Here is a 15,718-nt window from a genome sequence, read left to right as displayed (position 1 = left end):
TGGACATATCCTTTACTGGTGACACTTTTTTTTTCCTAAGTTACATGAGCCGAAATAGGTTTGAAGCCTTACAACAGAACAATTCATTTCTCGAATAAAGATGAGTTACATGAAAGAAAACATCCTAACATGAAACTGGACATGATATGGCCGTTATACAAGTTTGTTTGTTGTTAGCACACTAGGGCTATCTGCCTAAGAGGAGGGATGCCTTCGTGGAGGACTTTCAAAGGGAAACTGGCTCGTATACATGTTACACATAAGGAAAACCACGGAAACGCCCATTCGCGGGATTTGAACCTCGGACCGAACTACCAGTGTTCAGCGACTTTACCGCTCGGCCGCTGGTGCACCGTTTCCATTTATGGACGGTGTTGGATTTCTTTGAGCAGTACATTGACCAAGATTCAGTTAGCCACATCGCGATGGAAAAAAACAGGTATGCGGATAAAATAAGAGGGGGGACATGGTATTCTGTAACCAGTAAAGAAATGAGGGCTTGACCGTTTTACAAAAGATTGTGAAAAGGCCAGAACTACACCAATATTGGTGGACAAATCCTTTACTGGAGACACTTTTTTTTTTCTAAGTTACATGAGCCGAAATAGGTTTGAAGCCTTACAACAGAACAATCCATTTCTCGAATAAAGATGAGTTACATGAAAGAAAACATCCTAACCTGAAACTGAACATGATATGGCCGTTATACAAGTTTGTTTGTTGTTAGTATGTTTTTCTTTTGGGGAGGGACTGCTTCAGTGAATGCCTAGTTATCTCGGGTAATGTCATGAACTATAATAATTACCTTGTTTTTCTTCGATAATTTTTTTCGCCTTACAAAGCTACCTTTGTTAGGTATGCATTTTTTACATTTTCCCCAGTCAGATGTAAGCTTTGATGTTTCTTACCTTTCATAAGTATATCACTTATTTTACATGTAGAAATATTAAAACCATGCTTTTCACATCTTTTTTTATAACCGAGTAAGAGTATTTCTCTTCGGACAGCGCAAAAATATAGCCTTTGATCTATTGCTTATTTTTCAGCAACATTTTAAAGAAAAGAATAATACTTTTAATGCTGCAGACGATAATTAAACCTTATTCAAATTTGACTCCAGTCACATTTGTATTTTAAAATTAACACTTCATGGAAAAAATCAAAATTATTATAAAATGTACTAACACCTTCTATAACATCTCGTGTACAAATGTGGCTAGCTTATAAAGAGACGATTCCTTAGGAATTTATTACCACTGATGAAATCAACCCAATTATTTTTTCCAAACAATGAAAATTCTTTAAGTTATTAAGAGAAGAACATAACGAATTTTATCATGGCGAAGTGAATGCGAGTCTTGTTAAAATTAAAAATAGATTCTAGATTACAAAGGGTAAACAAATCGTAAATGGGGTTTTATAATGGTCTTACTTGCAGCAGATACTCTGTAAGACCTGCTTAACAAATAAAAGCTCAATTGCCAAAGGGTCAAATAATGGAAAATCCTCCATTTACTATATCTGGAGTTGATTTCACTGGTTCAGTTTTTCTTTGTTCGGGAAACAACACTCAACAAAGTCATTTATCGCATTGTTTGCATGTGGAGTTATGAGAGCACTTCATTTCGAATTACTGGTCTAGAAAATGTTTTATTTTGTTCTCAAGACATTTTTAGCAAAAAGGAGTAATTTAAGAAAATTAATCTTTTTTTGATAATGACAAGATTTTAAGAATGCAGGCAACATTTTTATTTTAACACATGAAATAACACGGCAGTTTATAGCTTCTTAAGCCCCATGGTGGAGTGAGTTCTATAGACTTTCATAAGGACCATTTCCAAATTTTGCTTACATAAGCTGTCCCAGAAGAAAAGAAAGAAAATTCAAGATAAATTAATACATAAAGTTTAATTTGAGCATTGCATAGCATAAAATGACTATAAATATATTTCTACAATTTAAAATATGAAAACTCAATTGAAAATTTTTAGATAAAAATAATTTGTCTTCCACTTCTCAAGGTAATGTCAAATCCATTACCTTTAGAATTTTACCCCAATTAGTTTGTAAATCTGCCTAAAGGGCGGCAGTACATATTAAAAGTAGTCGAACTTAGTTTGACTAGTTTATCTATGACTCTGAATATGTACTGCTCCTTTTAGACAGATTTACAAACTAATTTTGGGTAAAATAATCTCAAGGTAACGGACTCGACATGAAGTGGAAGACAAATTATTTTTTATCAACTTGTTAAAGGAAAAAAAAAAAAAAAAACTGCAATTATTTTTTATCATGAATATAACACAATAATAGTTCATATTTAAAATAATTAAACTTCTTTAAAAAATAACTCAGGTTTCAAAACAAAGAGGTTGAATAACACGAAACTTGAAAGGGACAGGTATTTTTGCCTACGATCACACATTTCAAGGTTTATACCTAAAAAATTTCCATTTTTCTTTTTTATATTTTGAATTGTAGAAATATATTTATAGTCATCTTTATGCAATGCATTGCTCAAATTAAACTTCAGACGTAATTTATCTTTTCTTTCTTTTCTTTTGGGACAGCATATGTAAACAAAATTTGACAAAATTTTCGGCAACAATCAACCTCCTACAAAGGAAAATTTGACACATCAAAAATTGCATCAGACTAAACTTTTAAGTCAACTCTGTATGAAATGGCAAGATAATTATTCAATACAACCAATAAATGCACATAAGTTAGTAAATCCATCACTAGGAAAGGATCTTAAAAGAGGTGTATTTTGCTTGAAAAGGACACTAAATCAAAATTTATGTGGCCACTTGGTATTATCAAAGAAGTTTTTACTGGTCATGATGGACACATACATTTGTACCTTATTCAAACTGACAAGACACAAAATAAATGACCAATCCAATTAATTTATCCACTTGAAAAAAAAAAAAAAAAAAAAAAAAAACTGTCTTATGTACAACCTATCTCATTGAGTACAGTGTACTGTAATAATTGCAGTACTATTTATATTAGTGTTATATTTATTAAGTAATTTGTGTTGTATTTTATCTCTTGTTTATATTCAGTGTGCTCTTAATAGAGTACAGGTGCAGTGTGTTTAAAATTTGTGTATTTGTACTGCAATTCGTGCTCACATGATCTGTGAAAGTATCTGCACAGCCACAAAGCAGCACAAGTATATTTAAATCACCATGAAATAGTACAAAAATAAAGGAGAACCACAATTAGATGATTAGAATTTGTGTTTATTTGTTTTTTTTTATGAAAGTTTTGCAACATACAACAAAAGAATATATATTCCGAAAAGGAAATACCAAGTTTTTAACTGAAATAGCCACAAAACAGATCTGCCTATGGATGAGTTTAAATGCAGATTTGGAGACACCACCAAACCTGCATTTAACCCTCTGTCCGGCGAGACTGTATATATACAGAATAGCCTAGAATATTCTTTGTAATGTCTGTGAGAATGTATGTATGTATACATGCATCTTAAAAATATGAACAAGAAATTAAGCCAATATATTAAAAGTGCATAAACCCATGTATAAAGTATGAAAAGCATTCTGATATTAAAATCAAGAAAATAATTTCTCGTGCTTTCTAAAGAAAAATCCTGGGCTAGTCAAAAGGTTAATATGTCTAGATTATGTAGCTAATCTGCTATTAGATACATATATATCTAATTTGTGTCTAAATTTAAATTTTAGCAAACATGTATAAAAGTAAAAAAGCAAATTTAAAGCCAAAATTTAAAAAAAAAAAAAAAAAAAAAAAAAAAGCAAATTTAAAGCCAAAATAATTTTTTAAAAAATTTAAAAAATGTGCAAACATATAAAAGAATTTAATTCTCGAAATTCAGAAGCATAAGCAATCCCACCAATTTTTCATGGATTGGTTTTGCACTTGATTTGCTTATGCTTCTGAATTTAAATGATATTGTAGATTAGTTCGAGAATTAAATCTTTTATATGTTTGCACATTTTTTAAAAAATTATTTTGGCTTTAAATTTGCTTTTTTACTTTTATACGTGTTTGTTAAAATTTAAATTTCATTCTTTGCAGCAATGGCGCAAAGAATTATTTAATTAAATTTGTATTTAAATTAAATTTATTTAATTAAATCCAATTTATTCTTATGAAATAATTTGTGTTTAATATATATCAAATCTGCATTTAATGTTTGCCACATTTACAAAAGAATAAATTTCACACAAAAGTTCATAAAACTAGAACAGTTTTCACAAAAATTGACAGATAAATAATTGAATTTAAGTTCTTCAAAATACTATGCCATTTAAAAAAATTACCATGTTTCTTGGGTAAATCAACAGTAAATTTATGTAAAACCTCTCGTGTATTCCCTTGTAATGTTCCAAAGAGGGCACCATTTCCATCCATAACAATGAAGCCAAATTTATTATCGTCTGCTAATAATGCCGATAGTGCCTAATAAAGGGGAAAAAACATCACAAAAATTAATGTTTTATTATTATAAGTGATTAAGCTACACATTAGACAGGGTTCAAAGCCACATTTAAAAAAAAAAAAAAAAAATAAGCACCTATAAGCACTTTTCAAGCACATTTTAAGAAAAAAAAAAATAATAATAATAAGCACCTGTCTAATTACATTATACGCAACTGCATAACCAAACTATATTACAAGATTTAATGATGAAATTTCAGTTCAAAATAGAGATAATAAATAATAATAAGGCATATTTATTGTATTCGCTTGGAACCTAATAATAAATAAAATTTATTTTTCCACTCATATTGACATTTAAATAATTTAAATCTGAATTCTGAACATTTTCTAAATTTTCATTGTATATCAGTTTTCTCTTAACAGATATTGCAAGCAAAGTAATTTAAGTAAAAAAGAGGAACATTTCTGAAATCAGAAGACAGAAATTTGCTTCATGCAGTCATCTTTAACAGTAAAAGCTTAACTAACCCGCATACCTGGAAATTGGCGAATATTCGGACAGTCGAGCGTAACTTGAAAAAGAGGAGTGGAGGGGGGGATAGACTGTAGCCGCTTGTTAAAATTTTTCCACTAAATAAATGCTTTTGACATTTCGATATGCGCATCATATAAAAATAAACCAATGGAACTGAAAAATATTCTGCTTAGCAAGCACAGTAAAACTCCTTTAAGTGTTCATAAACAAATCTTGGACAGAAAATCACATTTAATTATCTCTGCAAAATATCGTAATTCTTACCTACGTGATATTACGCAATCGGAATCAACAACTGCTGGTATTGGGAGAATAAAGAACTAAATAACTGAGGTGTTTTTCATTCTAATTTTCAACAGACGGCGTTAAATTTCCGGAATAGAATCATTCTTTGCTTGGGTTGGTAGACGGCAGAACTTTTAGTCCTATTCAATCCAGATTGGAAAGTGACAAAAAAAAAAAAAAAAAAAAAAAAAGTCTGTTGCTTGTTTTGCAGCGAACTATAACAGTTTCAATATTCGAGATTTTGCGGAGAAAGGGGAGAACCTCCCAATCTTTGTACTGTATAATGTATTGGCCAAAAAAACAAAATTATTTTGACTATTCGATTACTTTTCCTTTATTTAAGCCATTCCGAATATTATTCCTTAGAAAGCTAATCTGTGTTAAAACACAACCATTTTTGAAAGTTTACTATATTTCAGCAGTTACTGCAACTATGTTATTATAAACATTCATACATATGCTCATAATATAAGCATAATGATCATAATAAACACGAATGTGAACTGACCAAGCGGAACGAGAATGCAAATTATTAAAATCTTGATAAAAATTCGAACGTGTGTAGTATTTGGGTGGGAGAAAAAGAATGCCGAATATACCGGAATTTTCTACTGCTTTCGCATTTCTTTGACCAATAGAACAACGGGCACCTCTCTGTACTCTTCGTGCACACCAAAGGTTATGTTAATGCAGAGTAAGGGGAAAAGTTATTTCCGGGAGTATGATTCACCATCTGACATTCCATATTAGGAAGAAAAGTTGTTTATTTAATTTCGGCTTTGGCACCGGGAAAAATAGCGAAAAATAGCGCGTTCATTAAAAAAAAAAGCACTAAAAGCAAAAAATAAGCACTAAAAACAAAAAAATAAGGGCTTTAAAGAAAAAGTAAGCACCTATAAGGGCCGCTACGAACCCTGTTAGAAATAACTACTAATCATCATCAAGTTTATTAAATTTCACTAATTTAACACTTTTACATATAATTTCCAAACGAAGATAAAAATTTGATTTATGTAAAATTGATACAAGTCATAGTATTTTTATACTTATTTCATACATATCTGCTTTTAGTACATTAGTATACAAATAAAGATGTATGTCAATAACATTACGTTAATCAAAATTCTTAAATTGACAGTTATTGCAAAAATAATAACATATTTCAGATGGTAAACAACACAATTTTTTCAAAGTTACCACATAGCAGGCCAGATAAGCCTGCCCACTGGGGATTTCAGAGATGCCTGACCAACAGGCAAAAATTTTACAATGCCGGAAAGCCATTTTTTGACATTGTTGAATTCATGATACAGCAGCACTCCTGATACGATTCCAGTGTTCAAAAGCTTATAGTTGCCAAGCAGGTCAAGTGTTTCAAAATTATTTTAATAGCTGGTAAAACTGGATAATATCCAGTTTCTAATTAACTTTAAAAGTCATATGTTCCTATTTCATTTCCTTATCAAAATTAAATAAAGCAATATTAGGAACTTTTCCGTTTTGCCGGCACAGGTGATAAAGTTGCGAATAATGGTACAACTGATGCCTAACGAAATATCCTCGCTGGTAACCTTTTATGCATCGTTTTCAAAATTCTTATCAGACTGATTATTTCTTTCAATACTGGCATACAATTACATAGAATTTTTACCAGATAGTTCAGTTTTATGCCCTAAGGCCATTTGGAGTAATTAAGTCAATTAGGATGCAATTACACCGCTCACCCGAAAATATAGAAAAGTCAAGGGTTAAATTCATCGATTCTAATGAGAATGCACTATCAAAGTAAAGCACTACGATTTTACATAATTTCTGAGTAAGCTATTTGTATGAATTGAAATAATTCTTGCATTCCAAATTAAGATTTAACTTGTAATTAATGTAGATAACTAAGAGAATTATATTTTTGTAGTGTAGTTTACACAAGATGAGACCACTTGGGGTCACGCGATATAAACCAGCGAATCAGGATGTTAAAACCATAAGAGCATAGCAAATTCTTAAATTAATGTCTTTTTACAAACTGTCTTCATTATTAACTTTTTACAAAATTTTAAACAATATTAAAATGTTTATACCTTTAAAATAAAAAATTCTTGAACTAACATTTTTTATGTGTATACTGTATGTTGTTGCCAATAAAGTCTGCTTGGTGAGATTTGCGCCGGCTAAACGGAAAACAATATTATGAACACAAAGCTTAAAAAAAAAAAAAAAAAAAGGAAAAAGAAAAAAAAAGAAAGAAATGACTGCCATGCTTTTTTTTTTTTTTTGAAACAGAGAAGACAAGCTTGCCAGATTAGTATACGTTCCAAGCCAACAGACACCGATTACCAGAATTTTACTGTGTTTCATATGGATATTATAACATGCAACATTCTTCTCTTTACCAAAACAATCGCATACATTTTCAACAGGAACAAAAAAACAATACAGCAAAATACCTGCTGAATTAATTTTAACAGCTACTTCTAGAAACATTCATTTAAACGAAAATTCAAATTCAGACATTGTAATATTTCAATTACAGAAACATGTCTAAGACTTGGAATAATTTCAAAAATCCAGAAGAAAAGAAAGTATTCCGGTTGCCACCCCTTTGCCCCAAAATAATAAATGCTTACCAGTACAAATCATTGCAACGCTGTTAACATTTTACACAGTCTCTCATCTACATCATTTTAATCTAACCTATACTTTCAGACATTCTTTGGTTGCATTACTAATACATCTTGATGTTTTGCTTCCAAAAAACAAAGTCTATTGCTTTTGTGACTTTGTCTATTGGTAAAGATCCACTAAGTTTAATCCTTACAAGATCCAGCGTCACGTTGTCTATGCATGTTCTAAGATCAGTTTTAACGAGACTCGTTTGACTAAAATCTCATGCAAAATGCTGAGGAATCTGTGGATATTGACAATAACTGTGAAGAGGAAATGAATTTGCTTTAGAAAGTAACTAATGTTTTTCTGCATGGTCTTAAAATTTTAAATTTGTACCAATCATACCGTAAAGATTTCAAGATTTTCAACTGAATGAAAGTGGATAGTAAGGTTTAGAACAGATGAGGCTGAATCGACAGACAGCCTTCAAAGTTACCACAAAAAGTCACATTTTCATCCCTTCTGTAACTTTCCAAATTGTCAGAAGGCCACATGAAAGTACCAAAGACAGGATTTGCCTTGATCTACATCCTAATGTCAAAAACTTTCTTAGAGTACTTTTCCATGTGAACTTATTTTCTGCTTGTCCAAATCAAAAATACGACAATCAATATTTGTAAGCCTCACATTAATACTTGTTTAACTGACAACTGTTGTTCATACGTGTCTGGTTTAGATTTTAAGTTATTCAAACTCTTCAGACTGCCCTATTAATAAAAACTTCTACCCTGCTTGAAAAATCTCAGGAAGTTCCTTAATGTGGAAAGGAAATCTACCAAGAAATGCTAAGTTAAGACTAATCAAAAGTTTTCCATTTGTATCGACAAACACTGCACCATAATTGTACATACAGTTCATGAAGATAACAGTAAACATATCAAGACACAGCTAACAAAACAGTGACAGTTCATCATAAACATCATCTAGTTCATCAAGATATTTTGTGTCTTTTATTGAATCATAAACAACATTTAATTTGTGTGCAAGACAGTGCGTTGTTACAAATTCTTTTTAGTCCCCTTTTTCTAAACTAATGTTTGAAACGTCATCTGTTTCCAAGCCCCACTATTCAGTTTCTGCCCGAGAAACTAACTTCTGCAGTTCACAATTTCACAGTTACCTAATGCTGAAGGAAAGTTAATAGGTACAATTGAATGGAACTTTTTTTTATAGCCTTATCTCTTATAACATATATTAGCAGTTTTTCCTCAGCAGATTTATCAGTTGTTGCATGCGAAAGAATGCTAACACAACATTCTAATTTTATTTTGGCTATAACCTCCATAATGGTAACCATTATGAAAATTAAACTCTCTGCATTATTTGTCATTCTGATATTCACTTGAGACTAATACCTACTTTTAATTTATTAAAGCAGCTTAATCTTTAAAATCAGAAAATGGCTTACTGTGCCTTGCAATATAAGCTGTGCTAAATAGTTTTTCTAAATACTGAAATAGTCTTTCATCCTTTTTTTTTCACATTGTTGGAGTTTCTACAGCTGTACCTTTAAACAAGTAATTTTGTGCATTTTGTGATCAATGGTGTAACTTGAAAGGTCCACTGCACCTTATATGACCTATGAATATTTATCCACTATTTCCGAATATTTTGTGTAAATTTTGCATTGAACGATATGATTTTCATAAGATAACTATCAGAATTCATTGCACCACTGCTTTCATCCCTTTTAGCACCATCAGAATTAATACCGATATCACTTCCTTTTACAATCACATCTGTTCAGAATGCTTACAGCCACGATGCTAGACGATCCACAAATCTGATTAATAACAAGAACTTTTTTGATTTTTTGAGGCCATAATCACCAAGTGAAAAAAAAAAAAAAAAAAAAAAAACATTTATCACTATTCTATCAGCGAAGAAACATGTAATACGCTAGTCACAATGACCATGTTGAAAGTATCAGCATCATGACGGTAGGAAGTAAGGAAGGAAAGGCTTTAACCCATTTTCCCTATACACTGCTTTGAAGCACTGGCGATCTCTTCATGATGACCAAAACATTCAGTGTCTTACCTTTGACACAATCGGATGTAAATATTTTGTAATTATGTCGTAAATATACGTACAAGTGCAAATATTTTCTTTTCTACAATATTTCAGAGCCCTAAAAGTATGTGAAAAGAATATATTTTTAAACATTTCATTCTGAAAGGAATTAAATGCTATAATTTTCAGAGAATAGTTTAATTTGAATGAAATACTTTCAAAAGTTTTCGGTTATTACATTAGAAAAAAATTTTAAGGTAATTTGATTTTATTCGGTTAAGGATTACAAAAATTAAGACGAAAGGTTATTGTATCATTAATATTAAAATTAGTATTATTTCTTTTCTATTTATTGAGCTTCTACCTAAAATACTTTCTCAAATATGACATGATTTTTAAGCTTCTGAGGCATCTTTTAAATCCAAAAAAATCGAAGTCAATTTATAATTAATGCTCTTTTTGGTCCATTTCAAATTAGAGCACCTTTTATTTTAATAATGAAATATGTTAAATATTGGTCTTCATTTCCATGTACTTAACTTTTTCAAAACATTTCTGAAAAGGAATAAAAAAGAATTTTTTTTTAACTGAGTTAACTGAATTAATATAGTTTGTAACTGAATTATTATAAAATGTAAGAGAATAATTCTTTTAATTATATTTATTAGTTTTTTTTACCCTAAATTTCAACAATACCTATTCTAAAACTCTTCTTTATTACTTCCTTAAGTACGCATCTTGTAGAATTTGCTTTACAATAACTTTTAACAGATTACTTTCTAGCACAAACGATTCTTGCTTAAAATGTTAATGCCATTATATATTTAGATAGTATTTATAATCATTTAAAATTTAGATACATTTAATAATTAAGTTTCTTCAGAGAAGTTTATGAATGAATACATCTTTCATTTCAGATACATTTATAAATAATTTAATAAATATTTACGTTACGTATTTTGTTACAGGCAGATACATGCTTTTTGCAAGCATATGTATAAATACCTGTACATTTTATATTTTTCATTTTCAACATGTGCAAATCTTTAATTCCTCTGCATTCATTATGCGTTTGGAACAGAAAATAAAAATAGCGAATACTCTAGCAAGGGTATCGAAAGACATATACAATTTTAAATGTACACTAAGGTATTTTTCATTAGGCATAACATTTTTGCTAAAAATCTATATTTCTGTAGTTCAACAGCTTAGAATTTTATAAAAAAATTTACAATCAAAATCGCTGTTGTTAGTTATCGAAAAATAACCAAGATGTGATTTTTGCGCAAATGCCACTTAACTATATAAATTGCTATTATCCATCACACAATGAATGTTTCTTTTATGCGGAAGTGTCCTGTTTTTCGATTTGCATGGAACTGTCATGTGTCAAAACACTATCAGAGCGCTGTAAAAGGAACTTCTGAATGTAAACAAAAAAACATCCCATCTCGAGGCCGAAGCCTCAGAGCAGTGCTTCAGTCATACTGCGGGTTTGGCCCCTCCTTCTTTTTTTACCCCCATGATCACATAATTTTAATATTAGTTTCACGTGACAAAATAAACAACCATAATTTGTAATTAATGGTTACTAAAGGATTCAGTAAGATATTTTAGAAGTTCAGGAAATACTTCTCAACCACACATCAGCAAGAAACAAAGGAATATGAATGGCCTGTTTTCTTATATTTCTAACAATTTCCTGCATTAATAAGCAACAATTAAAATGCAACTTGAAAATCTCACAGACAAAGTTTTAATCACAAACCCATTACTTAACGATCTTATACACCGATGGCCATAAATCATGTAACGCAGAAATTTATTTCATACTTGGAAACAGGAAATATGGCATAAGTATAAACAAAACGTAGCCTGTTACTGAAGGGGAAGGGGAAGAACCGTAGTATTAACTATGCATTTCCAAGGCCATCTAAAAAAAAAATAACTTTACTAAAAGTGATAGACTGCATAATACATGATTATCTAGAATTCAATAAGAAAAATTCCGAAAGTCACTATGGGTAATAGAAAGGAAATTTACCAATTTGAGCTTTTTTAATTTCATTTATGTTCAGAAACATTTTCCTTGGTGAAAGATAAAAATTATTAAACCATGAAATTCTGTTTACTACTAAGGGATGTGATGAAAAACAGGGAAACTTTGTAGGTATGTAAAAGTAACAGTGCATTCAGTATACAGTTCTGTAAAAAGGCTGCTTTCAAACATACAACATGAACCATGAAATAGATATGAACATAAAAATACTTACTTCTGTATGAAATTTATTGTCACATAAGTATAAAGATGTATTAATAGGTTTAAATGGTTCAAAGTCAATGTTGACCTTCTTCTCTTTTCCTTCCTCCGTAACTATAGTTCCGCAGTAAATTACAAGTCCATTTGGGGGCACTTTAAAAAAATGTATGTATAATATTAACAAAAAGAACTAACACTTGATTATATTTGGAAAGAAAATAAAATATTGATATAATTATAATTTTTATAAAGAATAATGACACTAACATTATCGAACAAAGTTAAGGATATGTTTCGGGAAAGGGGAGTAAAATTTTAAATACTTCACAAATTTCAAGTTTCTAATACAGATTGTCATACCAACTATACATGAACACCATACACAAAGTTCTTGAAAATATTAAGAACTTGTATACATTTAGAATTTCCCCCTTAATTGATATACAGCCAAGACATCCTGAACAAAAAGATTTTACTCTGCTTTGATAAGAAATTATACTATAACAAGACAATAAACATGCAGATTTAAATAAAGATACATTAGGGACACTAAATTTTTAAAGTTCATTCTGTAAAAAATTCAAATATTACCTCATGATATATAACTGATAATAACCACCCCAAGTTTTCTTGTTGACTAAACATTTTCTTATTGCTTATCACCCACTGTATAAAAGCTTCAGAGTTATTACAAACTATTCTTCTACACCTGCTGAACATTTTACAACACTAATTTCTGACTCTTGTTTAATTTTCTTAGAATAAACCTGCAATTCCTTAGTGTTAGCTTGTAAAAGGGTCCAGACTTCAAGGCATTTTCAATGGTTCCATGCAATTTGTGCCATTTTATAACATCACACATAGTTGAATGCTTTACATTAAAGATATTTATGTATATCTTGAATATTTTTACTATTGTTAAAAAGATAAATTATTAAATTTCTAACAGAAATGGCTGTTAATTTTATATCTTCCTATGCTCAAATTTTTGCAATGCATTTTCATTAACAAAATTGCAACACGAAACACTGTCTACTGAAACATTTAAAAAAAAAAATTTAAGTGAATTAATAAGAGAGTTCCAGATTAACACTTCTTTAATAAAATATTTTACTGCAAGGAATACTTTGATTTTTAATTTATAACAAACATGGTTTAAAATAGGAAAAAAAAATATTAGAAAAATTTGAAGTCTGCATTTTAATATTTATGCAAACGAATTAATGAATTTTAAAAAAACAAGGGTCTGAAAATAAATGTGAGCCACTGTTTTTTCCTAAACAGATCATGCTGTTTGTTTTTGCTTTGCTCCATATATCACATTTTTTTCCATGTAAAATCATCTTGCTTCTCTGACTTCTGTAATTTTCTTTCTCCATTCTGAAACAGACCTGTCTGCTCTTGAAACCGAATTGAAAATCTATGCCCAAGTGCAGCTGCTTTTCTTTATAATTTTCAGAATGTGTAGTCTCTTTAGCATTAAACTAAAACAAAAATGTAGTACTTGTCCATAAATCTTCTTGTTGTAGAAACAGCCTTTTGACAAATAAATGTGAACAAATCTTATAAAAACACTGTAACCATTTTTTTTTAAGAGGTCACATTTTCAGTGAAATGTGCTGTAAGTTAAGTGCCACTAACCCATCCGAAATAAGGTGGGTAAAAGAACTGCAAGAAAAATAAAAGCTTCTTAAAATAAACTTTCATTTGCTTTCTTTTTAAAAAGTAAATTCTTGTTTATTGGGGATTATTTAAAATATGAATTTTATATTCTGTGATAATATGCATAACTTGTTATTTTTTCTTTTCCTTAACATTGTGAAATAAATATTATTCTTCTATGTTTCTTTTTTTACTTCCCTAATAATATAAGTATCTGCACCTTCGTGAGAAAGGATGTTGCATCAAGTGGTCGCTAAAGTAAAAAACTGATTTTAAACAGTCTTCATGGGTAATGGATTCGTAATTATACCGACTTCACTGCAGTTTTATCTAATCCTGATCTCTAATAAGCTTTTAAGCTTTGTTAAGTTGTAAATTGAGAGCTATTTCGCTGTGTTTCAATTGCATTTTGATAAAAAATTAAAATTTTGGACCTGCCTTCAACAGAATAGAAAGTAATATGGTATTTTCAAAGTTGTGACTCTATCTAGTTATACTGATGCACACACAAAAACATGAAAAGACTGAAGCTTATCAAAACAGCACAAAAGACATTGTAGAAGACATTTTAGACATCTGCCACAGAATTTATAATGTTTGTATATTATCATCTTTCTCAAAAATAAAAGTCATTAATATGAAATAAGTAAAAAATCATAATGTTCTGCCAGCAAGACTGGATTTAGAAATGCAGTATGTATGATAATCAATTTCCTGTCCTTGCTTTTGCTGATAAAAGTAATTTTATGATCTATATTGGTGAATTAGCTGAATTTATTTACAAAATACTAAAAATGTCCTGCACAAAAATCTCTTACAATTATGTTTGGTGCCGCAAACAATGGAAAACACTACAATCATTATCACTTTCTAGTACTATAACAAAAACAAAATTGAAAAATAATTTTTGGCACTTTCTGATTATTCCCACCATATAAACAGTCACCAGTTAATTAGCAAAAAATGCTTTGTTTTGTTCATGTATTGAAATAATAATAATAATAAAAAGTTTTTATAATATTTAAAAACAAATAAAGTAAAAAGTCATCTTAACAAAAAGTTGCCATTTTATGTTTACTGAAATTAAAGATGTACAGCTCACTTCAGAAAACTTTTACCAGAGTCAAAATTAGCTAACCACAAACAGTATTTTTGCTCGAACTATGAAATTGTAGCATATACGGAGATGCGTTTCTTTCCCCATCATGGAAAATAACCAAAAAACACTGATCAGCAAAATGAAAGTTAAATATAAAGTGTGCATAGCCATACGTACTCAAACACTGTAGGATATGCATACAAGGGGACTGGATACTATCATGTGTATACATGATAATATACCAAAACATGCTAATTCTACCAGCACTTTGGGATTATCCCATTCACCATTTTCGCCAAACCCAATATTATCATCAAAAGGTAGCTTCTGCACCAATAACTGTGTAATCCTTGACTGCGTGAGTTAGTTTTCTTTAGCGTGTTAAAATATACTGCTTTTTTTTACTCCACTGGAAAATGATTCAAATTTGGGATTTGCCTAACACTGAAGTGAGTGCAGTGACATTTTCAAGAGCATGGTGTCATTTCTTCTAAGAAAATATGAATTAATGGCCACGATATGGCATGGTATATCAAAACTGATAAATAATGGCAATGCAATGCAGCGCAATAAAAGAGTGGCTTTTCGAAAAGGCACATGGTTGGAGGGCTAAAAATTCCTGTTCATAACTACCCTCCTCTTTATTTACTGCTGGTCGCAAGAATTATTATCAATTGAAAAACAGATGAATTTAACAGAAAAGACAATTGTTGGCTGGAACAATTATGAGGGAAGTGTGTACTCGTATTTCTACAATGTTATTTGA

General features: G+C 30.2%; 1 protein-coding gene across 1 annotated transcript in view; it reads right to left on the bottom strand.

Annotated features, from left to right (window-relative positions):
* eRF1 (eukaryotic release factor 1) overlaps window positions 1-15,718 on the bottom strand; it is a 62,491-nt gene that overhangs the window by 44,179 nt on the left and 2,594 nt on the right. The window contains exons 3-4 of the mRNA XM_085817545.1: window positions 12,205-12,344; window positions 4,314-4,452 (exon numbers count right to left, since the gene is read on the bottom strand). Coding sequence (XP_085673671.1) covers window positions 4,314-4,452; window positions 12,205-12,344 — 279 coding nt within the window. The remainder of the gene's footprint in view (window positions 1-4,313; window positions 4,453-12,204; window positions 12,345-15,718) is intronic.

The sequence above is a fragment of the Stegodyphus dumicola genome, chromosome 1, assembly GCF_044657685.1.
Source record: "Stegodyphus dumicola isolate Sdum_Otavi_A_Nest chromosome 1, ASM4465768v1".
In the NCBI taxonomy this organism is placed as follows: Eukaryota; Metazoa; Arthropoda; class Arachnida; order Araneae; family Eresidae; genus Stegodyphus; species Stegodyphus dumicola.
Note: the sequence above shows the minus strand (reverse complement) of the source record. Positions and strands in the feature narration are given on the sequence as shown.